This window comes from Amphiprion ocellaris, chromosome 3 (genome assembly GCF_022539595.1).
Source record: "Amphiprion ocellaris isolate individual 3 ecotype Okinawa chromosome 3, ASM2253959v1, whole genome shotgun sequence".
Taxonomy (NCBI): Eukaryota; Metazoa; Chordata; class Actinopteri; family Pomacentridae; genus Amphiprion; species Amphiprion ocellaris.
The window spans coordinates 12,014,446-12,033,965 of NC_072768.1; the positions used below are offsets into that span (position 1 = coordinate 12,014,446).

Here is a 19,520-nt window from a genome sequence, read left to right on the forward strand (position 1 = left end):
AGGAGATGGAATACCTCACATTACCATAACAACTAGAACCAAATGACAAGCGCTCTGAAGTCTAAAAGGTGAAGAATAATACCATATAATCACCTAATAACATTTGAATTTGAGTGGAGCGTTTTGAGTATTTTAGATTCAGAAAAAGTTATATGAGGATTTTTTTAGGTATAAATAATCATTTAAGATGCTGATAAGGATCCAGTTATGATTCCCACCTGTCAGACAACTGCATCTTGGTGTTTTTTTTTTACAGGTCAGAGAAATCTCTTCAAATACTTGCCCAGGTTAGATTGAATATATGAAAAAGAGACCCCCCACCCCCACCTCAGAGAAAAAGCCCAGGCAGTGCTTTAGGCATCCAGCAGCATTAAACTTTCACAGTACAGCTGTATAGCTGCTGCTGGCCCGCCAGACATACCAACTGCACATCGGGAAGGTATTAGTTTGTGCTTTTTATTAATTCATTGCATTGAACAGAACTTGCGACGTGGAGAACCAACAGCTCCTTAACGTTTCCTTTCACTCTCCTTGACACATCTGAACCCGGCTCAGTATTTTTGTGCAGAGCACCAAAGGGTGTTTAATTATAGAGTAGAAGGCCACCAGGGTCTGCTTTTAATTGTGTGCATCTGTGTGTGTTTGTGTGTGTGTGCGTGCGTTTGCCTGCAGCTCTATAGGTCGCAGGCATACTCTAAATGAGAACTCCTACAGGCTAAGCTGGAAGACCCGCTCCCTCAACACATCTACAGAGCACAGAGAGCCACAGTTTGATTAATATTTTCTTAATTATCATTATTTAATTCAGCAAAACCACAGCTTCTTCAGTGAAAGCGTGGCCTTTGTCTCTGTGATGCTGAATATCCTGGCTCATTAAGGGCACGGAGAGATCCTGTATATGGTAAATAAGAGGCTGTGTCTTCTGCTGCTGCCCCAGGGAGAGTTGGCACCACACTGAAGGACATCTCCTTCTAAAGAATGGCGCTCTGCTGATGTTTCTCTGCTCAGACCGTGGAGCCGGATCCTCTGCCTCTGGCATCGTCAGGCCCGCTTCCTTTTATGAGGCTCAAACTGAGACAACAGCGCAGGCAGATGAGCGCTGTGCACTCATCATGCCATCAGGCTGCCTCCTTTGTACAGTAGACTGGTGATTGAAACAACATAAGAGAGCAGAATAAGGCCTGTCTCCTCTTGGGTTTTGGCTGCAGTCAGTCCATCTGCAGACAAAAAAGACATATGGAGAAGTTTATAAAAGAGCTTAGTGTACATGCAACACAATGTATGTCTTTGAAGAGTTCAGCTTCTGTCATCTTGAGAAGCCAAAAGAACTAAAATCTCAACAAGGTTATACTTGAAATACACTATGGATCTACGGCTTCAGTTCAGCCTGTTTAACACGGTAGTTAGACCTAAAGTGAATCCTAAAAAACTGCATTAATTGCGAGTTAAATCATGTCTGATGCCAGTCACAATTCAGTTTGTTGTAAACTCTGCCTGGAGACACAAGTAGACTTTCAGATATTGTAGTTTATCAGATCAGCAGTGTTTGATGCTCAGAGCTGGACTGGATGCTGAGTTTTCTCTTTGCTTGAAGCTTACTCTCTATTGCCACTACACTTACATGCTATGAGGATGAGAATACCCTGTGGCTGCTTAACCTACATGCTATACGTCTATATCCCCTCATATATCTATGTCTCCTCTTCAGTTATCCTACAGGGACGTCCCTCATCCCCTGTGCCTATTCTGCCACTTACTGGAATTTTATAACCAAGTCACTTGCTTTGGTCAACTCTTTAACAAAGATTATAGAAGCACAGGGTTTCTGTTTTGTATCATTTGATCATTCAGGGTCCACGTATGAATCCGGTGTGTACAGTTTAATCTTTTGATGGGGGCTGCGTGGCCTCAAGCCAGATGCACTAATGATAATTTTCTGTGAAGTGGTTGTAATGGTCTGGCCCCGGCTTCAGCATCTCCTCTGTTGTTTGCACATGCCACTGGATCAGTTTGGGTGTGTGTACTTTGCAGCAACGATGATAACACAGCAAGAACTGCAAGGGGGAGGACGGTCTTTATCAGGGTGGCATATTAATGTTTATTTACACCATGGCTAATAAGATGTGTGCTCTGCAGCTAGGTGAGACAGAATGATGGTGGGTAATTAAACTGCTTTGCTTTAGATTCATCCATTATCCATACTCAAGCCTGCATACATAATGTAATAATGTAAAATAAGGCCCGTTGTGGCGGTGGGCGAGGTGACCATTCTGAGGTGTTTTCATCCTCGGAGCACGGCGTAAATCAATATGGTTTGTCAGTGCAGATAAAATGTATAGAGATCAGCGTGATAAATTTAGGAATTGTCAAATATCTATTCAGTGGCGGGTGAGATATGACCCTTTACATAATGCAGATTTGCCGGAGCACAAACACACTGACAAGACTCATTTGTGTTTCAGCGTTTGGCTTTCAACTTCTAACCTGCTGGAGGTCTGGGATTGACTGAGGGGGTCTTTAATCCATATTGTCATGATGCTTAATCCTGTCTTCTGAAGGCAGACCCTGCCTTCGGTGTCCTTGTCAGACTGGCCACTGGACCCAATGCATGCACACACACTCACTCACACACACATACAAACACGGCCTCACCTTCATGCAAGAGATTGAAATCAGCTAGGCAGACACTCGAGCATGAACCAAATGTCAGCGACAAGCCACAGGGACAGAAGAGGAGCCCATGTTAATTATTACAGAGAGAAATCATACTGTTTCACCTGCAAGACATGCTATCCAGGATATCTGTGGATCATGAAGTCATTTTCTCTTTTTCCCTGCGGGGATACCAAGAGGAGACACAATTTCAATGAGTAGGTCTATAAAAGCAGTGATTAACTTTGTGATGGATGTGTTTTTTTCTTCCTCGAGCTTTTTGCTTATCACATTATGAAATGGTGTTGTGCATACTTCCCTAAAGTGAATTATAATGATGCACGGGATGGAGAACAAATCCGTTGAAAGATCAGCAAGTTGGAGAGAACTGCGGAGTTCTTTCGCTCATCAAAATGTCATGGAATTACAGATATTGTTTGAAGCCAGACTGTGAAGCTCTGCCCCTCTGACAGGAGAAATGCAAAGTTTTGGAAAGGTGTCTACAAATTTCTTCCCTCTGCACCGCTGCGCTCTCATTTGATTTTGAACGTGCAGAAAAAGAAAAAGAAAAAAAAAGCAGCCTACCTCCTCTCCTTCTTCTGACAACACGCTTCCCATGTGACACTTAACCTTTGGAGATTTCCCATTCTCTCTGATCATTCACTGTTTGGTTCATGTTAATTAACCCTAGGGCACAGCAGAGAGTTACAGGCTTTGAAGCAGCAGAAAAACAGCAAGAAAGAAGTGAAAAGAAAAAGGATTTTGTTGTTTTCTGTTTCTTTATGGCGATTAATTTCTATATCCATGTGAGAGCCTATGGAGTCACAGGAGTGCCACAATAAAATAAAATATAAATAAATAAATGTGGAAATATAAAGAGAAATAGATAAATAAATGTGGAAATATAAAGAGAAATAAATAAATAATGTGGAAATATAAAGAGAAATAAATAAATGAATGTGGAAACATGAAGGTAAATAAATAAATAAAAAGGAAAATGTCTTTGCTTTTCCCTTTTCGCTTTTTTCCTTTTATTTTTCCATTTCATCGTTGTCTTTTCCGTTTTGTATTTTCTTTTTCATTTTGTCATTCCTCAGTCCACCAAGTAAAAGCAAAGACAAAAGCCTTTGCTTATAATTGGTGAACTGAGCTGTCAATCAAATGGCTCTGGGCGGGGTTTTCTGTCCAGGGTGGGTAGTTGTACCCACAGATATACTGTACTTTGGCGTTTTGTTGCGCCAAAATTCATGATGATTTGTTTTTTTCAAAGAAAACCTTTCTAGAGTGTTTTTCACTGCCTTCTTTACATGATTTCATCTTATGGCATGTTTTTACAACATGTTGAAAAATCGCATTTTTTTTTCAACATAGTATACTATGGCGGTTTTTTGCGCCAAAATTCATGATGATTTTTTTTTTCAAAGAAAACCTTTCTGGGGTGTTTTTTGCAGCCTGCTTTACATTATTTCATCATATGGCACGTTTTTACAACATGTTGAAAAATCGCATTTTTTTTTCGACATAGTATACTATGGCGTTTTTTTGCGCCAAAATTCATGATGATTTTTTTTTCAAAGAAAACCTTTCTGGGGTGTTTTTTGCAGCCTGCTTTACATTATTTCATCATATGGCCCGTTTTTACAACATGTTGAAAAATCGCATTTTTTTTCGACATAGTATACTATGGCGTTTTTTTTGCGCCAAAATTCATGATGATTTTTTTTTTTTCAAAGAAAACCTTTCTGGAGTGTTTTTTGCAGCCTGCTTTACATTATTTCATCATATGGCATGTTTCACAACATGTTGAAAAATTGCATTTTTTTTTCGACATAGTATACTATGGCGTTTTTTTTGCGCCAAAATTCATGATGATTTTTTTTTCAAAGAAAACCTTTCCGGAGTGTTTTTCACGGCCTCCTTGACATTATTTCATCTGGCACGTTTTTACAACATGTTGAAAGATCGCATTTTTTTTCGACATAGTATACTATGGTGTTTTTTGCGCCAAAATTCATGATGATTTTTTCTTCAAAGAAAACCTTTCTGAAGTGTTTTTCATGGCCTCCTTTACATTATTTCATCATATGGCACGTTTTTACAACATGTTGAAAAATCGCATTTTTTTTTCGACATCGTATACTATGGTGTTTTTTGAGCCAAAATTCATGATGATTTTTTCTCCAAAGAAAACCTTAAAACATAAAATCTTTTTGCGAAATGGTCTCTTCCTCACTATCAGAGGCCCTGAACATCACACTTCCATGTACACCATCTGTATTACTTCTGAACGACACCTCAGATCTCAACCTAAACAGATCACAATCATCTCTTCTTTTAACTGAAATAACAGCAGCCAAAAAAATGTTGGCGCAAAGGTGGAAAACACCAAACACACTATCAAGACAACAATGGAAAGTGACCTATTTGGACATTTTGAACATGGAACTGTCTGTTGCTAGAATGCATGGATCAAAAGCAAGAACAATCGCAGCCTGGCAAGATATGATTGAAAGGGTTAAAACGTGGCTATAAATACCAGCTTAAAAAGGAGCAATCAATGGACTCACCATAACTAACCTGTGCTCTCTACATGTTAATAAACTAAGGTTGCTTTTGATTGTTTACATGTTTAACTCTGAAGACGTGTAAGCCTGCTTGGGGGCTAGGCTGTTTCGTTGTTCTAGTATCTGTATTTGAGTAAAAGAAGGAAGATGGTGAAGTGACTGATCCATGAACAATCAAAGTCGCAATTAATCCTTGACTAGTTGTGATTAATTCATGTATCAATCACATGATGTAAAAAGAAGAGAAGAAAAAGGGGAAGAAAAGACAGAGGAAAAAGAAGGGAAAAAAGGGGGAAAAGAACAGGAAGAGGAAAAAGGGGAAAAAAGAAAAAGGAAAAAAAATGTATTAATGGTTAAGTGTGGACACCTGGGACATGGGGGTGGGGGGATGGGGGGTGGAAAGAAGGTGCCACAAAGGGAGATTAAAATGTATATGTGTATGTATGTGTATGTATATGTGTATATGTCTGTATATATATATATATATATATATGTATGTGTGTGTGTATATGTATGTGTATGTGTATATATATATTTTTTTTTTTCTTATCATTATTATTAATTACTATTATTACTTTATGTGTTGTGTTGGATTCTTGGTTTATTATGTTGTGTTGTATTGGTTTTGGGATGGGGGAGGTGGGCACTTGGGGACCTGTTGACAGGAACACTGTATTTAGAATGTAAGTGTAAAAAACTGTAAAATGAAATAAAGAATTAATTAAAAAAAAAAAAAAAAAAACTACGTTGAAAAATCATACTTTTTTTCGACATAGTATACTATGGTGTTTTTTTGTGCCAAAATTCATGATGATTTTTTTTTTCAAAGAAAACCTTTCTGGAGTGTTTTTCACAGCCTCCTTTATATTATTTCATCATATGGCACATTTTCACAACATGGTGAAAAATCTCATTTTTTTTTCGACATAGTATAGTAAGGCATTTTTTTGCACCAAAATTCATGATGATTTTTTTTTCAAAGAAAACCTTTCTGGGGTGTTTTTCACGGCCTCCTTTACATTATTTCATCATATGGCACGTTTTTACAACATGGTGAAAAATCGCATTTTTTTTTCGACATAGTATACTATGGCGTTTTTCTTTTTGCACCAAAATTCATAATGATTGTTTTTTTCAAAGAAAACCTTTCTGGGGTGTTTTTTGCAGCCTGCTTTACATTATTTCATCATATGGCACGTTTTTACAACATGTTGAAAAATTGCATTTTTTTTTTGACAGAGTATACTATGGCGTTTTTTTACGCCAAAATTCATCATGATTTTTTTTTTCAAAGAAAACCTTTCTGGAGTGTTTTTTGCAGCCTGCTTTACATTATTTCATCATATGGCATATTTTCACATGTTAAAAAATGGCATTTTTTTTTCGACATCGTATACTATGGTGTTTTTTGCGCCAAAATTCATGATGATTTTTTCTCCAAAGAAAACCTTAAAACATAAAATCTTTTTGCGAAATGGTCTCTTCCTCACTATCAGAGGCCCTGAACATCACACTTCCATGTACACCATTTGTATTACTTCTGAACGACACCTCAGATCTCAACCTAAACAGATCACAATCATCTCTTCTTTTAACTGAAATAAAAGCAGCCAAAAAAATGTTGGCGCAACTTCAAACTAAATTTACTTGACTAACCCAGCCCTTTGGACTTCCAGGAAGCTGTGTTCCTATTGGCTGTCCAGGTGGCTGCTTGGTGTTATCAGGAACACCTGAGCAGCTCAGTGTCTTCCTGCTTTATTTGGCTGCAAACATTTGCTCTGTTTCTCTTCACCAGTGAACCGGGTTTGGTTCCGTTGCTTTAGTCTGTTCTTTAGGCGTTGGCTTGCAGCTTCCAGCAGTAAAATCATCTTTAATGTGTTTCTTGGTGTGTTTTAGGGCTTTGTACTGGATAGTTGTCTTAGTAAATGTGGTTCTTTAGCCACAGTTAGGACATGGTGCTAATGTGTGCAGTGATTAGTGGATTTGCTGCAGCTGAGTTGTGTCTTTATCTTGGCTGTAGTGAGTCTTTAGAGGTTTTTGGTCAGACACATTCTGTATTCTTGTTTGTGAACCAAGGTTGGTTGTCCAGAAGGTAAGAGCTCCTGTCCTGATTCTCTGTTCTCAGAGGTTCTCTGGTAGGCTGCAGGAGACTTTAGCGTTTGGGTTGTGCTAGTTTGGTTTTTGTATGGTTTCATTTGGACGACTATCTTGAGGCCCCTCCATGTGGTTTAGTGAGGTTTTCTGCAACAGTTCTACAAAGCAACCTGCAGCAGAAGAGACTTTGAGAGTTTTTAGGAAGTTCTGGAGACCAGACTTTAGAGCAGCAGAAACATTTGTCAGCAGTTTGAGCAGGAGAAGGTGAGCTTCAGAGAAGAAATGAGACGGAAACCTTCTTGATCTGTGTGGTGAGGTCCTGTACCAAGAGTTTGAGCAGGTTGTGAAGAGTCTGTAGTTCTTTGGTCTGAAAGCACAAGAAGAGTCGACTCATTAAAGGAGAAAACAGGAGATATTGTTGGTTCTTCTGTCGCTCTGCAGTTTCCTTAGACTGAATATCAAGTTTATATTTTAAATGATTTTCCCATGTGAGCCCAAGAAGACTTCAATATACTCCCTCCATCCCCTGGACACAACATATTTTATTAGCATGTTAAATCTTTTTTTTTAATGTTTTTGAGTTTTAATCATAGTTTTAGCATAGTTTTTTCTCTTTGCTTGTTTAGTTTTGTCATCTGTGTGAAAGGTGCTAAACAAATAAAGCTGAATTGATAAACTGAATAATTGACTAACTCATGATTGTGACAACAGAAGTATTTTCATTGTGATTTAAGGGTTTGTTTCATTTTTAAGGTTGGGGTTAAAATCTTGACAGAAAAAAGATTAAAGAAATAAACTACATTAAAAAAAGCAATTAAATCAAAGGAAAAAAGCATTTACTACAATAAAAATTTTCACAAGAAAATTAAACATTAAATACAATTAAATTATATTAAACAGACAAAATATTTAGATAATTAAACAGAAGATACAAAACATGTAGTTATGAAATTAAACAAAATTATTTAATAAATATTAAACATTAAAGACGAAATATTTTAGATAATTAAACATTTAAAAAATACAATTAAACAAAAATATTAAACATTTATAAAATACAAAACATTTAATTAGATTATTAAACCTTTAAAAAGACAAAACATTTAATTAAAAAATTAAATGTTTAATAAGAAAATTAAATCTTAAAGACAATAAAACTTTCAATAGGAATTAAACAGAAAATACAATGAAGCATTTAAAAAGAAAACTAAACATTAAAAGGTGGTAAAATATTTAAAAAGAAAAACCTTAAAGGTTTAATCAAAAAATTAAACATTGGGAAAGAAAAGGACATTTTTCAAACAAGCCGATAAAACATTTGAAAAAACAACAATTAAACATTAAAAAAGACAAAACATTTGGAAATCAAATCAGACAGTAGTTTTGCTCTTTTCTCACCTTTTATTATTTTCTAAACATTTAAGACAAAACATTTGAAAAGACACCAGTTAGATCAAATTAAACAGAAGAGACAATAAAATGATCAAAAAGAGCAAAAACAGATAAAAGTTTTAAAGCGTTTTCTAGTCTGAAATGAAAACATCAAGTTGTTTCTTCAAACATTTCCTCTTTTTATGTTCTTGGTTTGATTGTGGACAGATTTGCTAAGAACTCATTTCAGAAAACTGCTTTCCAGATAAAGTCTACTAGTAGTTGAAGGCATTGATCAAACTAATGTTACCTTCTGATCTCCACAAACTTTACTGTTCAGTGAAGAGAATCAAAGTTTGTTCAGGATTTCTAAAAAACCCACTGGTGAAGGTCTGACAAGAACTCAGATAGATGGTCTAAATGTGAAATCAAGACTCATGGTCACAAGTTTTAAGGCTTCTGTTAATCATAAAGTTCAAACTAACAGAGAAGTACTGAGAAATTTTTAAAATTTCAGTCCTCAGACTGTCTAAAGGTTCAAACTAACACAGAACTACTCAAGAACTTTTAGGATTTCAGTCCTCGGACTGTCTGAAGGTTCAAACTAACAGAGAACTACTCAAGAACTTCGAGGTTTTCAGTCCTCAGACTGTCTGAAGGTTCAAACTAACAGAGAACTACTCAAGAACTTCGAGGTTTTCAGTCCTCAGACTGTCTGAAGGTTCAAACTAACAGAGAACTACTCAGGAACTTGGAAGATATCAGTCCTTGGACTGTCTGAAAGTTCAATCTAACAGAGAACTACTGTGGGACTTAGAAAATTTCAGCCCTCAGACTGTGTGAAAGCTCAAGTCCTGAGGACTCGGGAGGTGTGGAGGCTTGGGAAGTCTTGGAACTGAGGGTTCAACCCTCCGGCACAAAGGCTGAAGTCCAGCCTCCTGACAAAAACGGTCGAGTCGAGACTCGAGTTAAAAAAAAAACTCGAAAATGACAAAAAATAGATGACAAATGCGCAAAAAAAAGATAAATTAGTATCTGAGCAAGTAGCTCAGGGGGATAAGAAGATGGACTACCAAGCGGAAGGTCGCAGGTTCAAGACCCGCCACTGGCCCTTTTCTTTCTTTGTCTTTGTCAAGATTTTGATAAAATTTAAGAAGTGTCTGGTCTTGAACCGGCGACCTGCAGCTCCATAGGCAAATCCTTAACTCACTGAGCTACAGATCAGATGAAAAGAAATAAATTCGTCGTCCCTTTGACATCGAAGTTCCTGAAGTCACCACATGGGCAGAGCCAAGGCGGAGCCTGGGTGGAGTCAGGGCGGGGAGTAGGCGGGGAGGTGGGTGGCGGCCTCCCCCCTCTACTCCCCCACCGCCCACCACAACTTCCCCCGCCCGACAAGTTCTTCGAGTCTCCACGAGTTCTTCGAGTCTCCACGGGTTTTCCCGAGTTTCTGGAGTTTCCACCAGGTCGGAGGCAGAACAACTTGTCATGAAGAGGTGTTGAAGTCAGCCAGGATGGACTGACTTTTTACAGCGACTAGAAGGAAGACCACTCGAAGAGCAGGTCTTTAACCACCATCCATAAAATCCATGGAGTCGGCTCCAGAGAAATGAAGGGAGGTCTACTTTTATCAACCTCCATCCAGATGTTCAACTTGATATCTTTACTTGGAGATTTTTAGCACCACAAACCTTTAGTATCACACTTTATTATCATTTATTAGGACTTTAATGGAATCCACCAGCAGATTTAGTTTTTGTTGACAAACTTTATTGTTGTCATCGTGGGACTGTAGTATTTAAAACTCTTCCGTGTATTTGACCTCATGCTTATTAGTTTTAGTGGAGAAAGTTATTTTAGTTGACGATTAGTCTCTTAAAAACCAAATAATAAATTGGATTAGTCAAGAGGTTTAAATTCCTTACTTTGTCATATTTTAAATATGACAAAAAATATAAAAGTAAAGTGTCTTGAGAGAATTTGACCTGTATTTGGTGTTATATAAATAAAATTGAATGTATCTTGTAATGGAGTAATTCAGCCATATTCTTTGTCCATTAATCTGTTGATTGTCCTCTCCACTAATTCATTTCTTGTTTTGGTTTATAAAATGTCAAACCCAAATATATTCAGTTTACTGACATAAAAACCAAAAAGGTTTACATTCATGATGCAGGAATCAGGCAGTTTTTCACTTTTTATCTTAGTTTAGTCAGAAAGATAGTTGATAATGTGTGAATTGTTGCAGCTTGTGAGCCGTAGAAGGTTTTAATCTTTGGGGCCGAGTGTCAAAAAACATTTAGAAACCAACATCAACAAAACACTCAACAAAGATTTGAACATCATTAAAGGGAAATCCAACTTTTGCATGACAATGTCTAATTAAAGGACATTTCTTTTCAACGTAAATGTGTGATATTCATCCTCTGGAGCTTTCTCTTCACATCGTCTTCCACCTGGACTGGTTTGGTCGAGAGCATGTGCAACAAACATTTGAAAAACTGCACTTTAACATCAATGAATGACACTGAAGTTTAATCTCTACATAAATGAGACTGAGTCTGGATGTGCTGCTCTGTCATTAACTCCTAAGTTTAGGGAAAGTTCAAACAAAAGAGGACAGTTCAGATAAGACTTGAGAATGAGCTTATTTTGAACAAACATCTCAGACTTTCTGAGCTTCAGCGCCTACAGCAAGATATTTTAACAACAAGCAACTCAGGAGATCCAGAAGTTGCAGAGTTAGCTTTAGCTGAGCCAAAGAACATGTGGGACGCTAACCTAGCAAACATTTCAGACTTTTCTCTGTGAATTCTGAGAAATAATTTCCTATTTAATGACAGAGCTACACATCTTAACTCAGTCTCATGAAAACAGACTCTAATTTAGTGTCATCCATCCAGATTAAAGTGCAGTTACCCAAAATGTTTGTTGTATGTGCTCCAACAAAACCTGTCCAGGTAGAAGGCCACTTTGACAAACAGGAAGTGGACGATTCCAAGCAGATTTATAGAAGGGGGAACCGGACTGTACTAAGTGTGGTTGAGTACAGAGGGGTGTTTTGTGGGTTTTTAAGGCTGATAATGATTATTAGTGAGACATTTGGAGTCGATATTCATTTGCAGTAAATGAAAGTATTTAAAATCTTGGGAGTTAAACGTAGAAGAACACAAACTCTAACAGGAAACTTTGTTGATACGTTTTTGTTTTGTTTACAGATGTTAAGTTAAAGGAGTTTTATCCGTGACGTATAACCAATCAAATCACTCCAGAAGACAGAGCGACCACAGGTAGATAAAGGTTCAGAGCCAAAGTAGCGCCATTTTTAAATGTATTTATTACCATAAATTTGTAAAAAATAAAATACTGATAATCAGTAAATCAGTCAGCCCACAATTACTACAATTCTACAATGTATGTCTCTTTCCTTTGACTTGTTATTTGTACAATATACGATGTATATGATGGCGTTTTTTCATACCAAAGGCTACACTATGATGTTTTTTAAGAGACATACTATGCCACTCGTAACGTAACATAACGTAATTTCGATTCTTGGTATGTCATGTACATATTGAAGAATTGACGATAAAGCTGACTTTGACTTTGACTACTCTGTTTGCTCTGGCCCTGGGCCGCTGCACTCCTCCTCTGTTGTTTTCTGGATTGTACTCAGCTGCATGCCTTCGTCCACCAGGCCTCCGTTGACTCGTCCCGCCTGCCGTCTCTGGAGCTGAAGCTGGATTGGAACAGACCAAAGCACAGTCCAATCACGATGCCAGCTGCCTCTCAAAAGGCTCCTTCATCTGGCAGGTGGAGGAACTTCATCTGAAGGGAAGCTGAGCTGGCCCAGCAGAACTTTGGAGATGTGTTCCAGTGGTTGGTGGATGTGTGGGGAGATAGAGAGGGACCTTTGAATTGTTCAGAAAGGAAAACAGGGAACCCATTGGTAGTTTTAGTTTAGAGTGCTACTGCAGTGTGTTTTTGGGTTTTAAGAGGTGAACAGGAGGGTTTTTTTTTCGTATTGATTATCTTTTACTTTGTTCCTGGTTGGAATGCCCATCAATGTCAACATGAAGTTCACTTTTAGTTCTGTTGATTTATTTTTATTTTGCTAACACCCATTTGCTTTTAACCCCCTCACATGTTGTGTTGTTGTAAACTTACTCTTTCAAATAAATACTTGTCTAACCCTCTGGAAAGCAGCGTTTGGACTGTTTTTGTGTTGCTCCTCACCTCCTGACAGCTGTGGACTAAAGGCTATACTGTGACGTTTTTAGAGCGACATGCTATACTATGATGTTTGTTGGGCGACACGCTATACTATAGGCTTTTTTAATTGACATATTACTGTGACTTTTTTTGTTTTAGTTTTTTTTGTTTTTTTAGCAACATATAAGAATTTGAACAGTTTTAAAAGTTACTATACTTTTACTTGTGCAATGAAATTATTATTCTATGGCATTTTTTAGATGACATATTATACTCTGATGTTTTCTTGAATTACATACTATTTTGACAATATGCTGCACTATGACATTTTTTGAACCACATATCATACATGACAATTTTAGGCAATATCCTATCATTTTGCGCTTTTTGAACCACATAATAATCTATGGGGTTTTTTTTGCCGACATGCTATACTATGAACTACAGGCCATACTATGTTATTCTTGAAAAGTGTACTATACTTTGACATTTTCTGAAGTACATCCTATACTATGGCGTTATACACAGAGTGCTTTGGTTACATGTTGATTTATAATCTAAATTTTTTTCAGTTTTGTTTTTTGACAGGATTACCACAGACCTGACCGTGAACACCGTCGACACCCACCTCAGGGAGATGCTGCCTAAGATCTCAAGGCTGCTTGTTCGTGGTCTTTCTGGCACGTACTCTTCCAAGATGAGTTGGGAATGAGTCGGGAATGACACCAGGTCTAAGCCAACAAACCTGCTCAGCCCTGTCAAACTCACAGGTTTAAAATGATCACTGCAGAGCACCCACTCATCATTTGCAGCAAACCCCTCTCTCCTCAGAACTGCTTCCCACTTCCTCCTCAGCCCATAGTCTCTGGGAAACCTACATGGAGTAAGAAAAGTAGACAGAGAAGTAAATAATCTGTACACAACATATTTAAAAAGAAATCATGCTAATAAATTAAGTACAAAGTACCAAATTAGCCAATATACTGGAGACCAGAGCTATTTAATTTGATAAGTATAACCTTGCTTAGTAACATTTCAATTATTTGAGAGCAGTCCTAAAGAATTGTCTATAATCCCAATTATACAATCGGTTTGGAGGAAGAACGTAGATGGTAATCTGGATATATATGAGTTAGGCTTTATAACTACTATTGGTAGTATTGGTGGTAGTAATAGTAATGCGACTACTACTAGTACACTAACTACTGCTGCTGATACTGGCACTGCTACTACAACTTGTAATACTATTACAAATGCTGATACTATTTCTACAACTCAAACAGCTATTTATACTACTACTGCTGCTTGTACTTTTAGTATTACTACTACTGCTTGTACAACTATACTACAGCCACTATTAATCGTCTGGTATTTGGTTGTCAAGCTGCTAGCTTGCGTTAGTGTTTTGCTAGCGGATAACTAGTTAGCTCGCATAGACTGGAAGCTCTCAACAAGATTTAATACTGGAAAAAGAGCCACAAACTATTGTTACCTATGAAAAGTCATACCAGGTTTACTTGTCTCAATCTTACGACGCAGTGTGTAACTGTATGCAGCACAGTGAGACGGCATACTTCTTGTTTCCGTTTCCACCCCGTCTACATCAACTGAATGCACTGAAACTTTGCCCCCCACTAGCTTAGCCTCGCCGCAGGGACGCAGCTCAAAGGGGCGTGTCCTATCTACTGATTCATATCTATGGGTATGACTACCCACCCTGGACAGAAAGCCCCGCCCAGAGCCATTTGATTGACAGCTCAGTCCACCAATTAAAAGCAAAGGCTTTTGTCTTTGCTTTTACTTAGTGGACTGAGGAATGACAAAATGAAAAAGCAAATGCAAAACGGAAAAGACAATGATAAAATGGAAAAATAAAAGGAAAAAAGCGAAAAGGGAAAAGCAAAGAAAAAATTTTCCTTTTTGTTTATTTATTTGTTTGTTTATTTACTTATTTATTTATTTCTCCTTATATTTCCACATTTATTTATTTATTTTTTCTCTTTATATTTCCACATTTATTTATTTCTCTTTATATTTCCACATTTATTTATTTATATTTTATTGTGGCACTCCTGTGACTCCATAAGAGTCTTGATGGTGCCAGTGAGGATAATGAGTAGCGTGGGTGTTGGAACGGATGGAGGATGGTTTGTCTCTGGATTTGTGTCCCTGTCACCGTTGGTCCCTCTCCCTGTGAGGAAGTTGGCCAGAGCAGCCTGACCTCCCTCAGGTGGCCATGGAGATGGAAATCAGTTCAAAAATAGAACACAAGATGGTTTTCATAGCCTTCAGCTTCCCCGAGAAAAGAAAAGGGATTTTTGTCTATTTCTTTTTATTCTTTTTGGCTCCTGGCATAAATGGTCTTTTCTGTACTTGTGTGAAACACACAAAGCACGTTTCTTGGTGAAAAGTGCCACTGGTGGCAAGCAGAGCAATATTGCCTGAGCCCAAAGAATATGCTGTGCATGTAAAATGATTTTGTTAACCATTTCGCTGCTTGGGTCTCTTCTGTTTAGTAAGGTGATGTGGCTCAGAGGATAGTGTCTGCACTGTACAACAAGCAAGATAGAACCTCTGGCCTTCATGTTTGCTGTCATCCAACAGCTGTAGGTACAGCTAAAAATACAATATCCACCGCAGTCAGGTGACATACAGTACATTTACTCTGGCATCTTGAACTCCGTAAGGCGCTTTTTTTTTTTGTCTCTCAAAAGCGCCTTTTCTCAAAGCAGCAATGGGGTGAAATCCACCACTCCAAAACAGTAGAAATATTCATGAGGAAATCTGCTGGAAAAGACGAGCTACAGCACAACCAGAGGCTTTATTCTCCAGGTTTTCAGGGCAAATCTGTTCCTGTGCTTCTATCTGACGCTTGTCTAAAGCACATAAAGACAAAGACAGGAAGTATGATTAGCCATGGAGAATAGAAGCGCAGTGTTCCCTCTAGGATAAGTCTTGAGGTGGGACTGATCAAAGCTATGCCCAGAGACAGAAGGAGACTGAACCAGCACTTTTTCAATGGCTATCTGCCTTAAGACAGGGGAGGGAGAGTGTGCGTGTGTGTGTGTGTGTGTGTGTGTGTGTGTGTGTGTGTGTGTGTGTGTGTGTGTGTGTGTGTGTGTGTGTGTGTGTGTGTGTGTGTGTGTGTGTGTGTGCGTGTGTGTGGGGGGGGGGGTCTATACATATTTCCCTTTCAATGCCTTCCCCGGAAAGTTGTTAATGTTTTGTCACAGAACAATAGGTTCAACAACACTGCGAAAGCTTTAATTGTAAACTGTAAGCGTTAATGTAATAGTTTTTGAAAGGCTCGTAAAGTGGATGTAGACAAAAAGAGATATTAACAAAACTCTATCATCTTTCTTTAGTTATAGTGTATGTGTGTGTGAGAGAGGAGTATTTAGAGAAGTAAATCCTATGAAAGAATTTTTCTTTGGCATCTTTTTTTTTTGCATTCTTTATAATTTCTTTTTGTAAATAACACAAACCCTGACAAGTTTTCCCTCCTATTTAAGATCCTCAATCTATCCGGGTTATTATATTGGGTCTCTCCGTGGCTATTTGCTGCCTCTACTGCCTAATACGGACTAAGCAATGTCATATTACAACTTTCCTGGCTGTATCTCATTTCAAGTGTCCCTTTTAGTCAAGGAGAAAAAGAGATGCAGGTATATTCAGTTGGCCTGAGGCTTTGTGACTGGAAGTACGCAGCTCTGGCTTGTGATGGACAGAGGGATGGGATGCCTTCATTATAGCTGGTTTTAAGGAGAGCAGCTCTCTGTGAGACTGGTTATATCAAAGGCTCGGCTTTGATATCTGGGCCTCAAACACTTATAGCTGTTGTAATGACAGGCGCCTGCTGCTTTGGTTTTCATTGTTTTTCTCTGCTGGAAGTTTCTCCACTATCATCATCAATATTTGATTTTTCTTTATGCAAAGCCCCCATGCTCCTTTATGCATGTGCACACTGAGTCCTGCCTGTTTATTCTCATTGGTTATATATGCAGATTATATTTTTGCATTACGCAGATGACTGGAATTAAGCTGAGGAACATTTAATGATGTGATTACTTTTTGTTAATTTGCAAACTGAAGCTTGATCATCCTCCAGCAAAGAGCAGAACGTACACACTGTTTATTAAAATATTGTTAACGTTTTGGCAATTGCCAGAAAACCGTCAATATGCGTATTCATAAAAGCACAAATTTGAATATCTGCCTTGGCCTGTAAGCCTCCAAACTAGGAGACTAAATATATACTTACATTTTATTTCAAAGAGAAAAAATCCTTTCTGGCAAAAAGACTGGCTATGAAGAACTTTACTCAAGGATAGGAAGCACATCATTAAAATGGGGTAGAAATATTAAAAAGGGGGATATGAAAGCGTGAAGATCTACTCGCCTTTGGCTACTCTGACTCGCTTCAAAAACATCTTGAGATCTTTCCCTCCCTCAGACCTGCACTCTCCCTTGTTATTTGACTTTATTTGCTGGCTTCACACTGATTTGAGCTGTGGAGTTTTCCACTAAATAATCAATCACATGGAGCACCATAAAGGCGAAGGATCCCTACGAGAAGCCTCTTTCACTGCATGCAGCATAAACACGAGACTGAGAGCGAAGGGCACAAGTGCTGTGGTCCCTTCATGTCTGCTTGACACCTCAGATTTCATCAAAGTCTGCAAGTCTACGTGTCCTCAAACGCATCCCCAGTCTGTGGCCTGGTTCTCCTAATTATAATACACAGAAATATGAATGCTGAGGGTGTCGCCCTTATGAAAGTGTAGGTATGAGGTAATTACCTGTTTTTGCTGCCCTCTGTGTGCCTTTTGTCTCTCATCATCTGTGACATGGACGGGCACGGTGCTGTCAGTTTGGACCAAACGATGAGCCATGAGTAGGGGACATTAACACATTACTCCCACTCCCTCATGGATAATGGAACAAGGTTTGCATTTGAATGATAAACAAAATGACTTGGAGACAGTAGGAAGATCACTCGCACCTGCCCCTCCCTGCTTCCCATCTCTGCTTCCATTCAAAGCTGAGTATTATGCAAAACAAGAGGCGAGGATTTTGGAGTCCCATGAACTCATCTGTGTATCTCCCAGGCATGTTGGACAATTATGAGTCAGTAGAAGTAACTGCACCTTGCTAATGTTATGCAGTGTTGTGTTCACCGTCCTTTTATCAGAGCACGGCTACTTTCATCTGCAAAGTTCTTCTCCAAATCCTGTGTTCTTCAGATTAGCATAGGCTTGTAACTGAAGCCCCTTAATCAGAAACAACAAAGCACGGTGGCTTCAGTGTGTCCACGGTGATAAATAATTCTGGACCTTGTCAAAACTATCAAATCAAATAAGAGAAAATGAAATGCTGATGTGCCAAAGTATACAAAGTAAATATATGTTCATTTGTATGGGGGAGAATATTCAGCAGCGCATAGCTGCAGCGCTGTTTATTTTCATTTATGAAGACTTTCAATTCAAAACAAACTAAAGTTATTTTAAGTTTATTTTCTTGCCAATAAACACCTGGAAGGAATGTTGTTCTGCAGTGACGCTCTGACTAAAAAGGTATTTCAAGTCTCCTGAAATCTGCAGCGGTGCGGCTCACATAAGCACTGCCATGCTTGAAGAGTGACTCCTCAGAACTGAGTCTAAAAAGGGAGCATTGAATATATATTGGTTAACATCCTTTAACAGCAGCTACAATTAATGTGTGAAGCTGTGCTTGAATCCCACTTTGTGCCATACACCTGCCAATCACCATGTTTGTAGAGCTAGATCACAGTGTTGTTTTCCTATTGTATGCAGCTATGTATTTATTTCTACTGGTGCAAAAAGATTGTATTTGCTGGTCTTTTGAAGATGAGGCAGATCTGTGCAAAGACTTGCAAATTGCAAAAAAAGGAAAGGAAGAGGAAAAGGGGAATGCAGGGTTGGAAAAGCAAACTGTGTCTCCTGCATGTACAGAAAATCAGATTGGGCAAAGTATTTCCATCTTTCAGTTTTGTGGGTTTGATAATCATGTTCCTTCTGCAGTTCCATCATTTTCTCATTACCTGACAAGATTGCTAGCTGCAGCATTAGCCCTGCTCCTTTTAGATGAGACAAGATTCTGACTGTGTGACACCTGAAACAAAAAGGTGACGCTTGTTTTTGTTTTATAGAGAAAAGACAATTGGTCTCTTTGTCAGATTCTACCAGCTGGGAGTCGCTAAAATGAAACCTAGTGTTCTGTCTAATTGACTTTGAGCTTCTGTTTACTCTGCATGTCTAAAGAAGCTTTTGGTGGGGAGCTTGTCCTACAGGGAGTCTCTGCAGTTCAGGCTTCACAGTTCTCCGGTGGTTTATGTATCCAGAGAGGTGCCAATCCAGATGTCTCACCACCTTTCTGAGACGGAGCCCAGAAGGCAGAGGCAGGCACAAGTCCCTGGTTAGGACACGCTACCGTCTTTTATCAATGTTGACCAGCCAGGCTCCTCGTGGCTCCTGCACAGCTGCATCTGGGAGCTTCTCTAATCCCTCTTCTTTGTCATCTCAGGTCAGTAGATGCACTACATTTCCACCTTGAGAATTATGACAAGGGAAATGCTCTGAAGGTATGTAAAGACACCGAATTTGTGGA

General features: G+C 38.6%; 1 protein-coding gene across 1 annotated transcript in view; it reads right to left on the minus strand.

The window, feature by feature from the left end:
* Nucleotides 1-451: 451 nt before the first annotated feature.
* Nucleotides 452-19,520, minus strand: part of LOC111575449 (uncharacterized) — a 54,114-nt gene continuing 35,045 nt past the window's right edge. Inside the window, exons 4-5 of the mRNA XM_055009180.1 lie at nt 13,522-13,767; nt 452-7,677 (exon numbers count right to left, since the gene is read on the minus strand). Of these exons, the coding sequence (XP_054865155.1) occupies nt 7,386-7,677; nt 13,522-13,767 (538 nt within the window). The 3' untranslated portion in view covers nt 452-7,385. The remainder of the gene's footprint in view (nt 7,678-13,521; nt 13,768-19,520) is intronic.